Source organism: Oncorhynchus clarkii, chromosome 13, assembly GCF_045791955.1.
Source record: "Oncorhynchus clarkii lewisi isolate Uvic-CL-2024 chromosome 13, UVic_Ocla_1.0, whole genome shotgun sequence".
NCBI classification, from domain to species: domain Eukaryota; kingdom Metazoa; phylum Chordata; class Actinopteri; order Salmoniformes; family Salmonidae; genus Oncorhynchus; species Oncorhynchus clarkii.
The window spans coordinates 19,947,213-19,964,019 of NC_092159.1; the positions used below are offsets into that span (position 1 = coordinate 19,947,213).

Sequence of the window (16,807 nt, forward strand, 5' to 3'; positions counted from 1 at the left end):
CTTTCTGTTTAATACAGGTGCACACCTACACGTCTTTCTGTTTAATACAGGTGCACACCTACACGTCTTTCTGTTTAATACAGGTGTACACCTACACGTCTTTCTGTTTAATACAGGTGCACACCTACACGTCTTTCTGTTTAATACAGGTGTACACCTACACGTCTTTCTGTTTAATACAGGTGTACACCTACACGCCCTTCTGTTTAATACAGGTGCTCACCGTGCATTACCCGCTAATGTTCTTATCTAGTGTCTAAGGCACTTTAAAAAAACATGTCATTACAGCTGAGCTAACATTGGCGTAAAAGTCAAATGAAAGTGGCAGTTTCCATACATTACCCTCTTTTATACTGAACAGAGATGCCAAAGGAACAATAGAGAGCGCTGATGGATATGGACCTTCTGGGACGTTAAGAGTGGCTTAATAGTTTTAGAGCTTTGAGATGTTATCCCCAATAGAAGGCTGTTATATCTAGGAATACTAAGTGCTTGGTAGTTGGTGTGTCAACGTATTATAAGAGAGAGTTGGGGGTCCTACTTTGCTACCAAACCATGGCACAAACAAAGTGAGATGGCAGTCTCCCTTGCTCTGAGAAGTAGGCTTTAGCTAGCCAAACTACACGTTCAATCGAAGCTCTCATCATTCGTGTTGGACTAAGAGGCTGTATTGTACATCTTGTGACCTCTCATGAGAGAAGCTTGGGGTTTCCTGGCTCCAGTTACAGGGGCATATGAACACTCATTGTGCAGTTATGTGCAGTTTCCAGCGATTCTCTGTGATACGTACGCCAGCGACCATCTATCTAAGCATACCACACTTCACTGCCTTCAACCCTTCTTCCTGAACAACAGGAAAAATAGTGTTCCAATTAGTCAAAATACAACAACAAAAAACGTCAATCATGACCTATGCGATTCCTATAAGAAGTCAGTTACCAATTGTTTTAAAGTGTTGTGACGAGATGCTGTGGCAAGTGGAGAAAAGCTTTTCACAGTTAAAACATCCTTTCCGTTCCACTTTTTTCTTCCAGAACAGGTCAGACTGTGTGAATCCACCATCTTGTTTCATTGTAGTGTTTAGAAGCGGAACAATAGTCTGTACATCAGGAAGAGACTCATGCAATGAGGGAAGCAGAGGCAGTCCATTGACCTCTGATCTATTGTTGAATAGGACTATCATCGGAGAGGACAGAGTTTTGTTAGGCCTGCTTTAAGCCAGGGGAGAGATGATGGCTTTACATTTGGTGACACACTTGTATTACAAGACAATATTTTGTTTAATGTGGGAGGAGGATGACAAAAGTGAACGTTTTCTAGTTTCGCTCCTTTCCTTGCAGTTTGGCGTTCAGGGGCACATACCTTACATACTCACATGTGCACACACGCATAGTTCATAAGTAAAAATCAGTTGTACATAAGTTTACATATTCATTTAAGTGGAGCACATAATTCCACGCCTAGGGAGGACTATATTAAGATCGTTGGGACACTCGCCGGGCCGAGCAGCTAGCCAGAGTAGAGTAGGAATATTGTTAGAGTAACGTTAGAGTAAGGCAGAGTAAGCCGCTCAAGTGGGAGTAATTGTTTCGTCATCCCTAGGAAGGGAGCATTTCTGGGGGGTGGGGTGGTCTAGGTCGTATTCATTAGAACACACCGTAGCAAAACGTTTGAAAGCATCTTTCAACGGAAAATGAAAACGAGCGGTTCTTATTAGTCAAATCCAGGTAGTCCTTCCCTGTTTCGAACTGTTTTCTTCTGTTTTGGTTCCTAATGAACAGGACCCTGGTTCTCCCTGCTGTTGACTCGTGGACAGGGACAGATGGAGAGGCTGAGGTGTTGTAGTCACCATGCTGCCAGGCTGGCTAATCGATAGGGTTGGTAGGATTAGCAGGGAGCGTCTATTCGGTCTGGTTGGAGGCTTGCGTGTCGTTGTGGTCGCTGGCGCGGCTGTCGGCGTCGTCGTCAGAATTGTCCACGGAGGTTCCGTCGATCTGGAGCTGCCGGCTGCGGCCTGAACGGCTAGACGAGAAGCTGATGGGGCCTCCACGCCTGAGGAGAACAGGCAAATACATACATGGTCATTTATCACACCCACAGATCTATGACAGTGTGTGTGTCCTGTTGCATCTATAGGAGTGTTGATTAACATGTACGGGAAATGATAACAATGAATGTCTTCTTTGTTTTAAAGAAACTGGCAGAGGGAACGCCGATGGGCATAAATAACTATGTGAAGTGTATGAGAGGCTGTACCTGAGGCGGTTCTTGAGTGTGTTGACTTCGCGGGTCAGGCCCTCGCTGGCCTCGGTGGCGTCGTCCAGCTCCCTCTGTAGTTTCCTACGGGAGGCATTGGCTCTGGTAGCCTCCTCCTCAGCCTCCTCCAGCTGACGCTTCAGCTGCTTCATACGAGAGTTGGCCTTCTCCATCTGACAGGTGGAGAATTTGAATTTCAAAGCACAATTCAACGTATTTACATAGCAAATTCAAGGGCCAATTCAATATTAAAACACAGAGAGCGAGAGAGCAAGAAGGAGAGACAAAAGGTGGGATAGAAATTGGAAAAACAAGGATGGAAATTAAAGTTTGAAGACAAAGGTTTGGGACAGACAGAAGAATTGAGAGAGAACCAAAGCTACTGAATAGCGTGGGTGGGAATAGGGGAGAGAGAGAGAACCAAAGCTACAGAAGAGCGTGGGTGGGAATAGGAGAGAGAGAACCAAAGCTACAGAAGAGCGTGGGTGGGAATAGGAGAGAGAGCGAGAGAACCAAAGCTACAGAAGAGCGTGGGTGGGAATAGGAGAGAGAGAGAGAACCAAAGCTACAGAAGAGTGTGGGTGGGAATAGGAGAGAGAGAGAGAGAGAGAACCAAAGCTACAGAAGAGTGTGGGTGGGAATAGGAGAGAGAGAGAACCAAAGCTACAGAAGAGCGTGGGTGGGAATAGGAGAGAGAGAGAACCAAAGCTACAGAAGAGCGTGGGTGGGAATAGGAGAGAGAGCGAGAGAACCAAAGCTACAGAAGAGCGTGGGTGGGAATAGGAGAGAGAGAGAACCAAAGCTACAGAAGAGAGTGGGTGGGAATAGGAGAGAGAGAGAACCAAAGCTACAGAAGAGAGTGGGTGGGAATAGGAGAGAGAGAGAACCAAAGCTACAGAAGAGAGTGGGTGGGAATAGGAGAGAGAGAGAACCAAAGCTACAGAAGAGCGTGGGTGGGAATAGGAGAGAGAGAGAACCAAAGCTACAGAAGAGAGTGGGTGGGAATAGGAGAGAGAGCGAGAGAACCAAAGCTACAGAAGAGCGTGGGTGGGAATAGGAGAGAGAGAGAACCAAAGCTACAGAAGAGAGTGGGTGGGAATAGGAGAGAGAGAGAACCAAAGCTACAGAAGAGCGTGGGTGGGAATAGGAGAGAGAGAGAACCAAAGCTACAGAAGAGAGTGGGTGGGAATAGGAGAGAGAGAGAGAACCAAAGCTACAAAAAAGCGTGGGTGGGAATAGGAGAGAGAGAGAACCAAAGCTACAGAAGAGAGTGGGTGGGAATAGGAGAGAGAGAGAACCAAAGCTACAGAAGAGCGTGGGTGGGAATAGGAGAGAGAGAGAACCAAAGCTACAGAAGAGAGTGGGTGGGAATAGGAGAGAGAGAGAACCAAAGCTACAAAAAAGCGTGGGTGGGAATAGGAGAGAAAGAGAGAGAGCTTCAGCACAGATGACACAGAGACACTGATTATAGTGAATTAGTAGCTAACCTGGCATCCATGGCCTTTAACTCACCCTTTCTAAATGTCAGAACAGACTGTTTCAAGTTCACTGTGGACCCAAAACGACCACTCACCTGTTCCTTGTACTGGTCGGCATGGCGACGCTCGTCCTCCACCTGAATCACCACCTCTTTCAGCTTCTTCTCCGTGCGTCGGACGATCTTATTGGCTGCTGCCCTCTCCCTGAGAGGAAAAAGAGTGATAACAGGAAAGTGTGTAAATAGTGTACTACTGACTCATATCTAATGGGGACATACATTTGCATCAGGATGTAGTAAAAGACTTCACATTAGGCAACCTCATACACTACCATTCAAAAGTTTGGGGATCACTTAGACATTTCCTTGTATTTTTTTGAAAGAAAAGCTCATTTTTTGTCCATTAAATAACCTCAAATTGATCAGAAATACAGTGTAGACATTGTTCATGTTGTAAATTACTATTGTAGATGGAAACGGCAGATGTTTTATGGAATATCTACATAGGCGTACAGAGACCCATTATCAGCAACCATCACTCCTGTGTTCCAATGGCACGTTGTGTGAGCTAATCCAAGTTTATAATTTTAAAAGGCTAATTGATCATTAGAAAACCCTTTTGCAATTATGTTAGCACAGCTGAAAACTGTTGTTCTGATTAAAGAAGCAATAAAACTGGCCTTCTTTAATTGAGTACCTGGAGCATCAGTATTTGTGGGTTTGATTACAGCCTCAAAATGGCCAGAAACAAAGAACTTTCTTCTGAAACTCGCCAGTCTATTCTTGTTCTGAGAAACGAAGGCTATTCCATGCAAGAAATTGCCAAGAAACTGAAGATCTCATACAATGCTGTGTACTATTCCCTTCACAGAACAGCGCAAACGGGCTCTAACCAAAATAGAAAGAGGAGTGGGAGGCCCTGGTGCACAACAGAGCAAGAGGACAAGTACATAGGAGTGTCTAGTTTGAGAAACAGATGACTCCTCAACTGGAGGAGATGAAGTCCAGATGAAGTCCTCAACTGGCAGCTTCATTAAATAGTACCCACAAAACACCCGTCTCAACGTCAACAGTGAAAAGTTGCAAAAAAAAAGCCATATCTCAGACTGGCCAATGAAAATAAAAGATTAAGATGGGAAAAAGAAAACAGACACTGGACAGCGGAAGAGTGGAAAAAGTGTTATGGACAGACGAATCTAAGTTTGAGGTGTTCGGATCACAAAGAAGAACATTCGAGAGATGCAGAAAAAATGAAAAGATGCTGCAGGAGTGCTTGACGCCATCTGTCAAGCATGGGGAGACAATGTGATGATCTGGGGGTGCTTTGTTGGTGGTAAAGTGGGAGATTTGAACAGGGTAAAACTGATCTTGAAGAAGGAAGGCTATCACTCCATTTTGCAACGTCATGCTATAATGTTGTTTTATAATGGAGTGGCAGAGCACAGTCACCGGATATCAACCCTATTGAGCTGTTGTGGGAGCAGCTTGACAGTATGGTACGTAAGAAGTGCCCATCAAGCCAATCCAACTTGTGGGAGATGCTTCAGGAAACAAATTGACAACTGGAATGCCAAAGGTCTGCAAGTCTATAATTGCTGCAAATGGAGGAATCTTTGACGAAAGCAAAGTTTGAAGGACACAACGAGGAAACAAAACAAGGAAATGTCTAAGTGACCCCAAACTTTTCAAATCAAAGTTTATTTGTCACGTGCGACCAATACAACCTTAGAGTGAAACAATGCAAATAGTCTGGGTAGCCATTTGATTACCTGTTCAGGAGTCTTATGGCTTGGCGTAAAAACTGTTGAGAAGCCTTTTTGTCCTAGACTTGGCACTCTGGTACCGCTTTTTATGCGGTAGTAGAGGGAACAGTTTATGACTGGGGTGGCTGGGGTCTTTGACAATTTTTAGTGCCTTCCTCTGGCACCGCCTGGTGTAGAGGTCTTGGATGGCAGGCAGTTTAGCCCCAGTGATGTATTGGGCCGTACGCACCACCCTCTAGTGCCTAGCGGTAAGAGACCGAGCAATTGCCGTACAGGCAGTGATGCAACCGGTCAGGATGCTCTCGATGTTGCAGCTGTAGAACCTTTTGAGGATCTCAGGACCCATGCCAAATCTTTTTAGTTTCCTGAGGGGGAATAGGCTTTGTCGTGCCCTCTTCACGACTGTCTTGGTGTGTTTAGACCATTCTAGTTTGTTGTTGATGTGGACACCAAGGAACTTGAAGCTCTCAACCTGCTCCACTATAGCCCCGTCGATGAGAATGGGGGCGTGCCCGGTCCTCCTTTTCCTGTAGTCCAGAATCATCTCCTTAGTCTTGGTTACGTTGAGGGATAGGTTGTTATTCTGGCACCACCCGGCCAGGTCTCTGACCTTGTCGCTATAGGCTGTCTCATCATTGTCGGTGATCACGCCACTGTGTTGTGTTGTCTGCAAACTTAATGATGGTGTTGGAGTTGTGCCTGGCCATGCAGTCGTGGGTGAACAGGGAGTACAGGAGGGGACTGAGCACGCACCCCTGGGGAGCTCCAGTGTTGAGGATCAGCGTGGCAGATGTGTTGCTATCTACCCTCACCACCTGGGGGCGGCCCGTCAGGAAGTCCAGGATCCAGTTGTAGAGGGAGGTGTTTAGTCCCAGGATCCTTAGCTTAATGATGAGCTTTGAGGGTACTATGGTGTTGAACGCTGAGCATTCTCACATAAGCGTTCCTTTTGTCCAGGTGGGAAAGGGCAGTGTGGAATGCAATAGAGATTGTATCATCTGTGGATCTGTTGGGGCGGTATGCAAATTGGAGTGGGTCTAGGGTTTCTGGGATAATGGTGTTGATGTGAGCCATTACCAGCCTTTCAAATCATGAGTGAGTGCTACGGGTCTGTAGTCATTTAGGCAGGTTTCCTTTGTGTTCTTAGGCACAGGGACTATGGTGGTCTGCTTGAAACATGTTGGTATTACAGACTCAATCAGGGACATGTTGAAAATGTCAGTGAAGACACTTGCCAGTTGGTCAGCACATGCCCGGAGCACACGTCCTGGTAATCCGTCTGGCCCCGCAGCCTTTTGTATGTTAACCTGTTTAAAGGTCTTACTCACGTCGGCGTGATCACACAGTCGTCCGGAACAGCTGATGTTCTCATGCATGCCTCAGTGTTGCTTGCCTCAAAGCGAGCATAGAAGTGATTTAGCTCCTCTGGTAGGTCGTGTCACTGGGCAGCTCGCGGCTGTGCTTCCCTTTGTAGTCTGTAATAGTTTGCAAGCCCTGCCACATAAGACGAGCGTCGGAGCCGGTGTAGTATGATTAAATTTTAGCCCCGTATTTACGCTTTGCCTGTTTGACGGTTCGTCGCAGGACTTCTTGTAAGCTTCCAGGTTAGAGTCCCGCACCTTGGAAGCGGCAGCTCTACCCTTTAGCTCAGTGCGAATGTTGCCTGTAATCCATGGCTTCTGGTTGGGGTATGTACGTACAGTCACTGTGGGGACGATATCCTCGATGCACTTATTGATAAAGCCAGTGACTGATGTGGTATACTCCTCAATGCCATCGGAAGAATCCTGGAACATGTTCCAGTCTGTGCTAGCAAAACAGTCCTGTAGTTTAACATCTGCTTCATCTGACCACTTTTTTACAGACTGAGTCACTGGTACTTCCTGCTTTAATTTTTGCTTATAAGCAGGAATCAGGAGGATAGAGTTGTGGTCAGATTTACCAAATGGAGGGCTAGGGAGAGCTTTGTACGTGTCTCTGTGGAGTACAGGTGATCTTTAATTTTTTTCCCTCTGGTTGCACATTTAACATGTTGATAGAAATTTGGTAGAACTGATTTAAGTTTCACTGCATTAAAGTCTCCGGCCACTAGGAACGTCGCCTTTGGGTAAGTGGTTTTCTGTTTGCTTATTTCCTTATACAGCTGACTGAGTGCGGTCTTAGTGCCAGCATCTGTCTGTTGTGGTAAATAAACAGCCACCAAAAGTATAGCTGAAAACTCTCTAGGCAAGTAGTGTGTTTGAACGGTACTGTATGTTTTCAACCCCCTAATGTTAAAGGTCCAATGAAGTCATATATATCTCAATATCAGATCATTTCTGGGTAACAATGAAGTACCTTACTGTGATTATTTTCAATTAAAATGGTCAAAACAAAATAGCTTCTTAGCAAAGAGCAATTTCTCAAGCAAGAATTTTGCTAGGACTGTCAGGGGAAAACTTTTTGTTGTTGTTGTTATTGGCAGAAAAGTTTGGTACTCTTTCTTATTGGTCTATTAACTAATTTACCATATGGTGATGACACCAGGCAGGCAAAAACTCCATCCCACCAAAATGGGCTGAAACTTCAAGCTGTCTTTATACTAAAAGGGCATTATCATAATTTTCACAATTTCACAGTATTATTCCAACCTCCTAGTGTGGAAATATATATACACAACACATGAAGATCACATTTTTGACTGCATTGGGCCTTTAAAGGTCCAGATTTGGAGTAGTTTGTAATCTGATTATAGATCTGTGGTTAGGTGAAACTCCTACCTCTAGCGGTCTATTGAGTATGGGTAAATCATTACAATGAGTATATGAGCTAGAGTCCACCTATTGAAGCCTACATTTAATTCTAGGTAACCTCCCATCTTTAAACTCTGACCCCCATTATGATGTCTATTTAGTACAGTATATAGAAGGCTTCTTACTTGGCCTCCTGCTCCAGTTGCTCCTCCAGCTGCAGTATCTTGGCCTCCAGGGCGGTGATGGCAGCCTTGAACTTGGACTTGACTGCCCCCTCCAGCTCTCCCAGCTTGGCCTTCAGCTCCTTGTTCTGCCTCTCCATTCCTTGACGGGCGTTCTCACTCTTCTGGGCCGCACTGCGCTCCCCAGCCAGCTCAGTGTTCAGGATGTCCACCTTGGGAGAGAAATGGGAATAAAGGGAGAGAGGGTCACTCTTTGTCTATCTCTATATAAAACCGTTAGTTGTGGGTCCCAGGAAGTAGTCTGGTGTGCTACTTGTTAGTGCAGTTTATTATAGGCTACTCTCCAGACCATAGAGAGACTACATTCTATGGTCCAAGAATCGTCTCTGTGTATGAATGAATTTCAAAAGTAATCTCCTCCTCAAAACATCAAGAGACAATGGCGGTTTAAGGAGAGTTTTACATGTTCTGTACCTTCATGAGCTGTGTACGTGCTTGACAATGTCAGAGTTGTACTGTACCTGCATGGTGGTCTTGCGGAAGCGGTCGTTGAGCAGCTCCATGTTGCTCTGTTCCTCCTCTAGTTCCTCCTCCAGCTGCGAGATGCGGGCCTCAAGCCTCCTCTTCTCATCTAGCAGGGCCGACCTGACACAAACAAATTCATGATTCGGTGATGTGGTCGGTACAGAACAGAGCATAGAAATCAGGGGGGAAGGCTGCTGGTCCACTTAAAGCAGCAGTATGTAACTTTTTGGGTGACCTGACCAAATTCAGATAGGAATGCGAGTTATAGATCTGTCATTCTCGTTGAAAGCAAGTCTAAGAAGCGGTAGATCTGTTCTATGTGTGCTATTTCTATGCTTCCCGTTCTTAAGTTTCGTTTTTAAGTCTTTTACTTTCAGTTTTGTACACCAGCTTCAAACTGCTGAAAATACAAGATTTTGGGTTATTGAAAATATATTTCATAGCGGTTTAGATGGTACAATGATACATTGCTTGTTTTGTTACAGAAACTGAAATTAGGTGAACTGTTACAATGTTAGCAACCAGCGATTTCTGCATATTGCACCATTAAATCTGTAAAAATATCATGCTTGAATTTGATCATTAATCAGCGAAATGTAGCTACTCACTTTCCAGAGGCGCTATTTGAGATCTCGTCGGCCAGCTCGTCTCTCTCCTGCTCAGCGTGTCTACGGGCCCTCTCTGAAGCCGCCAGGTCCTCCTGCAGCTGTAGGATCTCAGCTTCCAGGCCCTTTAGTTTCTTCTCGTTCTCTTTAGACTGTGCAAAGATCTCATCACGGGATGCTCTGGCCTCCTCCAGCTCCCTCTGGTAGTCCTTCATCTGGGCCTGCAGGGGGCAGCAGCAAGGCAAAGAGTAAGACTGGTCTGGGGCAACAGTACAGGGTTAGGGGTCAACTCCATTTCAAATGAGAGTTTCCTCAATACTCCTCTATGCCAGCATTTACACAGGCAGCCCAATTCTGATATTGTTTGCCACTAATTGGTCTTTTGACCAATCAGATCAATCTGTTGCCCATAATTGGGCTGCCTGTGTAAATGCAGCCTATGAGAAAATGTTTGAAATTCAGTTTTTCTTCCCGAATTGAAATAGAACCGACCCCAACCCCGTAGCTATACTGAATATAATAGTGTAAGGCCAGCGGGGAAGCTACAAATGAGTTTAGAGCATCAGGGATGTCATCTAAATACAGACGTTGGTAGTCCTGGACATATTCTAATCTAGGATACATTAAAGCTGACTACACAGTGGACAGACAAGCACAGATACCATACCTGAAGAGGCTGCCAGTCCATTTTATTGATAAAAGGATACAGGTGTAAAAAATAACATTGCTGATTATCAGAGATCAGACAACCAGGAGTTCCTAATTAATCAGGCAAAAAAGATTGACTTTGTAGGGTTGCAAAATTCTGCTAACTTTCCCAAAATTCCCAGAATTCCTGGTTGGAAGATTCTTGGAATTTTGGAAAAGTTACCAGAATTTTGCAACAATATTTATAATCTACATTTGAAATCGGAAGTTTACATACACTTAGTCATTTTCAACCACTCCACAAATGTCTTGTTAACAAACTATAGTTTTGGCAAGTCGGTTAGGACATCTACTTTGTGAATTTTTACTCTGATTAAATGTCAGGAATTGTGAAAAACCGAGTTTAAATGTAGTTGGCTAAGGTGTATGTAAACTTCCGACTTCAACTGCATAATACTACATAATAGCTCAGCACAACTTGAGAATGAACAAGCAAACACAAATCCTGTATGAAGTCTAACCTGTAGTTTTCTGAGCTGTTTGATGGCTTCATCTCTGGCCTTGTTGGATGCTTCTATTTGCCCCTCCAGGTCCTTGAGGTCCATCTCCAGCTTTTTCTTAGCTGCCACAGCCAGGGCTCTCTGCTTCCTCTCATCCTCCAGCTCTGCCTCCATCTCACGAACCTTGGGTCAGACAACAAGATATTACAGAGGGTTGAAAACACCAAGTAAGTGATGAAACCTAGTGAAGTTTGGGTTCTAGCTTGCTCGGATGCAATAACAGTTAGGGTGAAGATGGATGGGAAGTACACAATGAGTCCATAAGTTAAAGTTTTTGACCATATAATAACATGGTGATTATTTTCTCCGAACTGTTGACCTAGCTAAATCAGCTGAGTTTCTCTTATAGGTATGAATGTTACTCCCCAAAAAGAGTCCTCTCTGCTCGTCTCTGTACCTGTTTGACCAGTGTCCTCTTCTTCTCCTCGTTCTGTTCGTCTCTGGCCTGCAGGTCCCTGTCGAACTGGGCCTTCATGGCCTGCATGTTGACCTCCAGACGCAGCTTGCCGTCCTCCGTGGCCTGCAGCTCGTCCTCCAGCTCCTCCAGCTGGGTCCTCATCTCCTCCACCTGCTGCTCCAGGGTGCGCTTCGACTTCTCCAGCTCATGGACCTACACACAGGGGGACGTGGAGAGACTGTTAGCAGCAACATCTCTTTTCTGGGTCTTCCTATGGGAAGCCATCCCATAGGATTAGTCAAACAAATTCTCACTCAAAGCAGAAATCTGAGTTGGGTGGACAGCGTTATTTTAAAATGAAGTAATTTACAGAAGGCTTCTGTATGTAAGGTGTGTAAGGTCTCCAACAACATTTAGGAAACACTACCAGCTCCTGTAACACAGTCATTCTCACTCATTCTGTGGTGGGTGGATTGGTGGCCATATTGGAAGAAACATACGAAAACCTGTACATTTTGGTTCTATCAATCCTCATTGGATGAGCCAAGTCAAGGCTTAGGACTGGGTTGTATAAGGTATTTGAGAACCTTCAGCTCCTGTACGGGGGGGTTTAAACTACGTACGCTCTTGCCCACGTCGTCCTTGGAGCTCATCAGGTCCTCCATCTCAGTCCTCAGCTGCTTGTTGAGCCTCTCAAACTCCTCCTTGGCCTCCAGGGCCTCGTCCAGAGCCCGGGCCATAGACAGAGCCTTAGTCTCCTTCTCCCTGGCCTCAGCCTCGGCCTTGTCACGCTCCTCAGCATAGCGGGCAGAAATGGTCTTCTCCTCAGCCAGGAGCTAATATAGAGGGAGAAGATAGTGATGAAGAAGGATGGCAAGCAATGTCTTACTGGTAAGTTATGTTAACGAAGGCAATCATTGGAATCAAGAAATCACAAAAACCCAGCCATTTCTTCATTAATGGCAGGTCTACTTTTATTTTGCAGAGAGGGGAGAAGGAGATAAGCAAAGGTGAGAGGAGGGAGAAAAGGAAGCGAGATAGAGGAAAAGATAGAGATAAATGGAGATGATATGATACCTGGTCAAACTTCTTCTGCTTCTTCTCCAGGTTGGAGACAATGGTCCTCTGGTGGTCCAGGTCCACCATGAGGTCGTCCAGCTCCTGCTGCAGGCGGGTCTTGGTTTTCTCCATCTTGTCAAAGGCGGAGGCTTTCTCCTCCAGCCGCTGGCTGGTCAGCTCCATGTCCTTCTGCAGCTTCCTCTTCACCTCCTCCAGAGACTCCAGGGTCCCCACGTCCTCATCCAGCTTCTTCCTAGACTCAAATAGCTAGATAGAGAAGACAATGGTGTTCATATTATATACTTTTTCTGTGGTTCTTACATGAGGAAATAAGGGTCACAGCTTTGTGAGTGAGCATTTGATATACAGAAAATGAGCTACCAATTACTTCACATTGAAAGAAGCTAAGCTACGTTAAAGCTACCCTTAAGACAAATATAGTTTCCTTAACTAAAGTGAATTTTAAAAAGTACAGTGCCTTGCAAAAGTATTCACACCCTCTGCGTTTTTCCTAATTTGTTGCATTACAACCTGTAATTCAAATGGATTTTTATTTGGAATTCATGTAATGGACATACACAAAATAGTCCAAATTGGTGAAGTGAAATTAAAAAAATTGCTTGTTTAAAAAAATGTTTAAAAAAAAACAACAGAAAAGTGGTGCGTGCATACTGTATGTATTCCCTCCTTCTGCTAAATTAGATCTGGTGCAACCAATTACCTTCAGAAGTCACATATTTAGTTAAATAAAGTCCACCTGTGTGCAATCTAAGTATCACATAATCTCAGTATATATAAACCTGTTCTGAAAGGCCCTAGAGTCTGCAAAACCACTAAGCAAGGTGCACCACCAAGCAAGCGGTACCATGAAGACCAAGGAGCTCTCCAAACAGGTCAGGGACGAAGTTGTGGGGAAGTACAGATCAGGGTTGGGTTATAAAAAAATATCAGAAACTTTGAACATCCCACGGAGCAACATTAAATCCATTATTAAAAAATATAAATAATATGGCAGTACAACAAACCTGCCACCCACCAAAACTCACAGACCAGGCATGGAGAGCATTAATCAGAGAAGCAACAAAGAGACCAAAGATAACCCTGAAGGAACTGCAAAGCTCCACTGCGGAGATTGGAGTAAAGTGGTCCATAGGACCACTTTAAGCCGTACACTCCACAGAGCTGAGCTTTACGGAAGAGTGGCCAGAAAAAAGCCATTGCTTAAAGAAAAAAATAAGGCATGTGGGAGACTCCCCAAATATGGAAGAAGGTACTCTGGTCAGATGAGACTAAAATTTAGCTTTTTGGCCATCAAGGAAAACGCTATGTCTGGCACAAACCTAACACCGCTCATCACCCCGAGAACACCATCCCAACAGTGAAGCATGATGGTGGCAGCATCATGCTGAGGGGATATCTTTCATCGGCAGGGACTGGGAAACTGGTCAGAATTTAAGGAATGATGAATGGCGCTAAATACAGGGACATTATCTAGTCAAAGCCCAAACCTCAATCCAATTGAGAATCTGTGGTATGACTTAAAGATTTCTGTACACCAGCAGGAACCCATCTAACTTGAAGGAGCTGGAGCAGTTTTGCCTTGAAGAATGGGCAAAAATCCCAGTGGCTAGATGTCCCAAGCTTATAGAGACATATCCCAAGAGACTTGCAGCTGTAATTGCTGCAAAAGGTGGCTCTACAAAGTATTGACTTTGGGGGGGTTCTTAGTTATGCACGCTCAAGTTTTGTGTTTTTTTGTCTTATTTCTTGTTTGTTTCACAATAAAAAATATGTTGCATCTTCAAAGTGGTAGGCATGTTGTGTTAATCAAATGATACAAACCCCCAAAATATATATTTTAATTCCAGGTTGTAAGGCAACAAAATAGGAAAAATGCCAAGGGGGTGAATACTTTCGCAAGGCACTGTAGTTCACTATGTGAAGGAACATTTTATGTTTGTGCTTTTAACCAATTTGACTGGGTTCATGCAAGTGACTGATTCATTGTGCCTGGGAGGAACCCTCACTATCAGTATATGCAATTTGGCAGTACGCCCAGAACATTGTTTTGAGAACGGAAAGGGATATCTCAGTTTCAAGGTCTCAGCTTGGAAAGAAGAAGCCTCGTGAGGTATTGGTCTGTCACATGCATAAATTATGAATTCATTATGAATAATCTAAATTTAAACTTGTCTGTGTAAGCAGTATATAAGAGATCTAACGGGACTGCCCTGATAGAGCTCACTTCAGACCGGTAATTTAGTTTGACTGTGACCTATCCAGCTTGCTGTTAATAAAGAATGATTCATTTAAGATTGAATTCAGGTGTCCCTGGTGGTAATTTCCATGACAACTACATCCAAACTACTTTTTGCAAGAATAGATCACTTTGGGGTCATATGCTAACAGAATGTGTTATTTAGCCTATTAAACAAATGATGTTCCAAGAGAGAATTAGGCAGGTCTGATGCTGAAAAATAAAACATTTATTGCCTAACTACTGACAACACTACCTAGATGTGAATTTAGTTCAACTACCACCAAGCTACTGCAAAATGTAGTTAAATTACTAGTAGAACTACATGTAGTTTACTTCTCCCCAACACTGTATTCAACTTATACCCAATACCTATTTCGTGAGTAAGGAATCTAGCTACCACAACCTGTAGTAAATATGGGTGTTCACCGCTGGAAACCCTTTCCTATTGGCAGTGAAACATTAAGAATGCCAGTGGGGTACATACCTGAGCCTGCAGCGCGGCCAGTTGTTTCTCCAGGTTCCTGCGGGCCTCCTCGTCCTCCTCCTGCTGCTCCTGCAGGGTACTCTTGTCCTCCTCCAACTGACGGATACGAGAGCTCAGGTTCAGCTTCTGACGAGTCTCCTCCTGGAGCAGCTCCTACACACACACACACACACACACACACACACACACACACACACACACACACACACACACACACACACACACACACACACACACACACACACACACACACACACACACACACACACACGATACAAAGACCCAAAAGTAGTTAACCACCACTTACAATAAGACTTGTTGGATGAAGACAGTGATATGAAGTTGTTTTTACAGTAGATTAGCATTATCTACAAGTGTCTCCAATAATGAATTGCTTCCAAAGCATATTACAATACCTGACGTATAAGGAGTCTCTGCTCACCTGTGTGTCCTGTAACGCACTCTCCAGGCCTGCTGAATCCTTGGCCAACTTGATTCCCTTCTTCTCAGCATCCTCCAGCAGGGCGGAGACAGTGTCCAGTTCCGTCTACAGACAAAGGTCAATAAATATCTCTTCATATTCACATTAAAACATATTCACTCCCATTTTGATAAACCAATGGACTTCAACACATAGTGATGACGACAGACAGACAGCGTGGTCCATTGACTTGCCCTCTAACCTGCAGTTTGTGTGTGCGGTCGGCCAGTTCTACTTTAGCCCTCTCTCCCTCGGTGGCTCGGGCCATGAACTCCTGCAGCTGAGCCTCCATCTTCTTCCTCTTGTGTTCTGACTCTGTCTTGGCCTGCTGAAGCCCCTTCACCTCGCTCACCAGCTCCTTGTTGTCACTCTCCAGGGTACACTTGTTCTTCTCCAGGTTGGACTTGAACTGCAGCGGAAAGAGGGGGGAGAAGGGTTGTGGTATACATTGGGGACATGAGAGAATTTTACAGAGGGTATGTTGGATAGGCCTGTCCTCTTGGCTTGCTTAGCAAAGAAGTGATAGTGTAGTGCTAATACTGTATGAGATTACGTTATGTAGACAGATCTATTTTCTCAGGTGGCGACCAATGATTTATATATACATTAGATGACTGATAGGGGTTGCTGTGTTGAAGCCACTGTGCCTCCATCTTGGGAGTGTAAAAAATATATTTTAGAAGCTATAGAAATGCATTTATTAATGTCTACATTCGTTTTTTCCATGTGTATTCTATTAGAAACACCTTAATGCATACAATTATATTAAAAGATAAACATACGTTTTTTTAATTAAAATAAAATATAAAACCACAGTTTACTTTTTAGAGAGTACTAATGTTACTGTCCCCATGACAACACTTAAATACATGTCAATTTGTCCTTGTCCCATTTCATTTAAATACTGTAGAATTCCACTCATTCCTATGGAGGACTGCTCCTACTGGGGAGTCCCAATATGGCCGACCAGTGGCTTCAAAGCCTCTCAATGGCCAATACATAGCATCAGCAATCTAGGGTTTATATACATCGTTGGAGGAGATCCACTCTCTTGACCTGCTAAACATGTGTGTTGCTACTACTGTCTAACGACGTTATGGTTGGCAGGTGCCATGTCTGATGGTGGACCTAGCCTCTAGGCCTGCTAAACATGTAATGAGACATGTTACTTGATGATTGACAGGTGTATTGTCTTTGATTATAGACCCACCCTCTTGGCCTGCTCCAAATTCTCAGACAGCTCCTCCAGGGCAGTGGAGTGTCTCTGTCTCATCTCCTGGACCTGAGACTCGTGGTTCTTGGTCTCCTCGTCGATGGCCTTCTTCAGCTCAGCCACCTCCTGCTCTCGCTTGGTCCTGAGAGGAAAGAAAGGAGAAGA

The 16,807-nt window shown here is 44.4% G+C and overlaps 1 protein-coding gene across 2 annotated transcripts in view; it reads right to left on the bottom strand.

The window, feature by feature from the left end:
• Nucleotides 1-16,807, bottom strand: part of LOC139424547 (myosin-10-like) — a 93,729-nt gene that overhangs the window by 2,212 nt on the left and 74,710 nt on the right. For both annotated transcript variants that reach the window (XM_071176498.1, XM_071176499.1), the window contains exons 29-42: nucleotides 16,640-16,784; nucleotides 15,632-15,838; nucleotides 15,391-15,495; nucleotides 14,949-15,101; nucleotides 12,223-12,471; nucleotides 11,769-11,981; nucleotides 11,146-11,358; nucleotides 10,710-10,871; nucleotides 9,544-9,761; nucleotides 8,932-9,055; nucleotides 8,414-8,622; nucleotides 3,830-3,938; nucleotides 2,257-2,429; nucleotides 26-2,052 (exon numbers count right to left, since the gene is read on the bottom strand). In XM_071176498.1, the coding sequence (XP_071032599.1) occupies nucleotides 1,902-2,052; nucleotides 2,257-2,429; nucleotides 3,830-3,938; nucleotides 8,414-8,622; nucleotides 8,932-9,055; nucleotides 9,544-9,761; nucleotides 10,710-10,871; nucleotides 11,146-11,358; nucleotides 11,769-11,981; nucleotides 12,223-12,471; nucleotides 14,949-15,101; nucleotides 15,391-15,495; nucleotides 15,632-15,838; nucleotides 16,640-16,784 (2,431 nt within the window). In that variant the 3' untranslated portion in view covers nucleotides 26-1,901. The remainder of the gene's footprint in view (nucleotides 1-25; nucleotides 2,053-2,256; nucleotides 2,430-3,829; nucleotides 3,939-8,413; nucleotides 8,623-8,931; nucleotides 9,056-9,543; nucleotides 9,762-10,709; nucleotides 10,872-11,145; nucleotides 11,359-11,768; nucleotides 11,982-12,222; nucleotides 12,472-14,948; nucleotides 15,102-15,390; nucleotides 15,496-15,631; nucleotides 15,839-16,639; nucleotides 16,785-16,807) is intronic.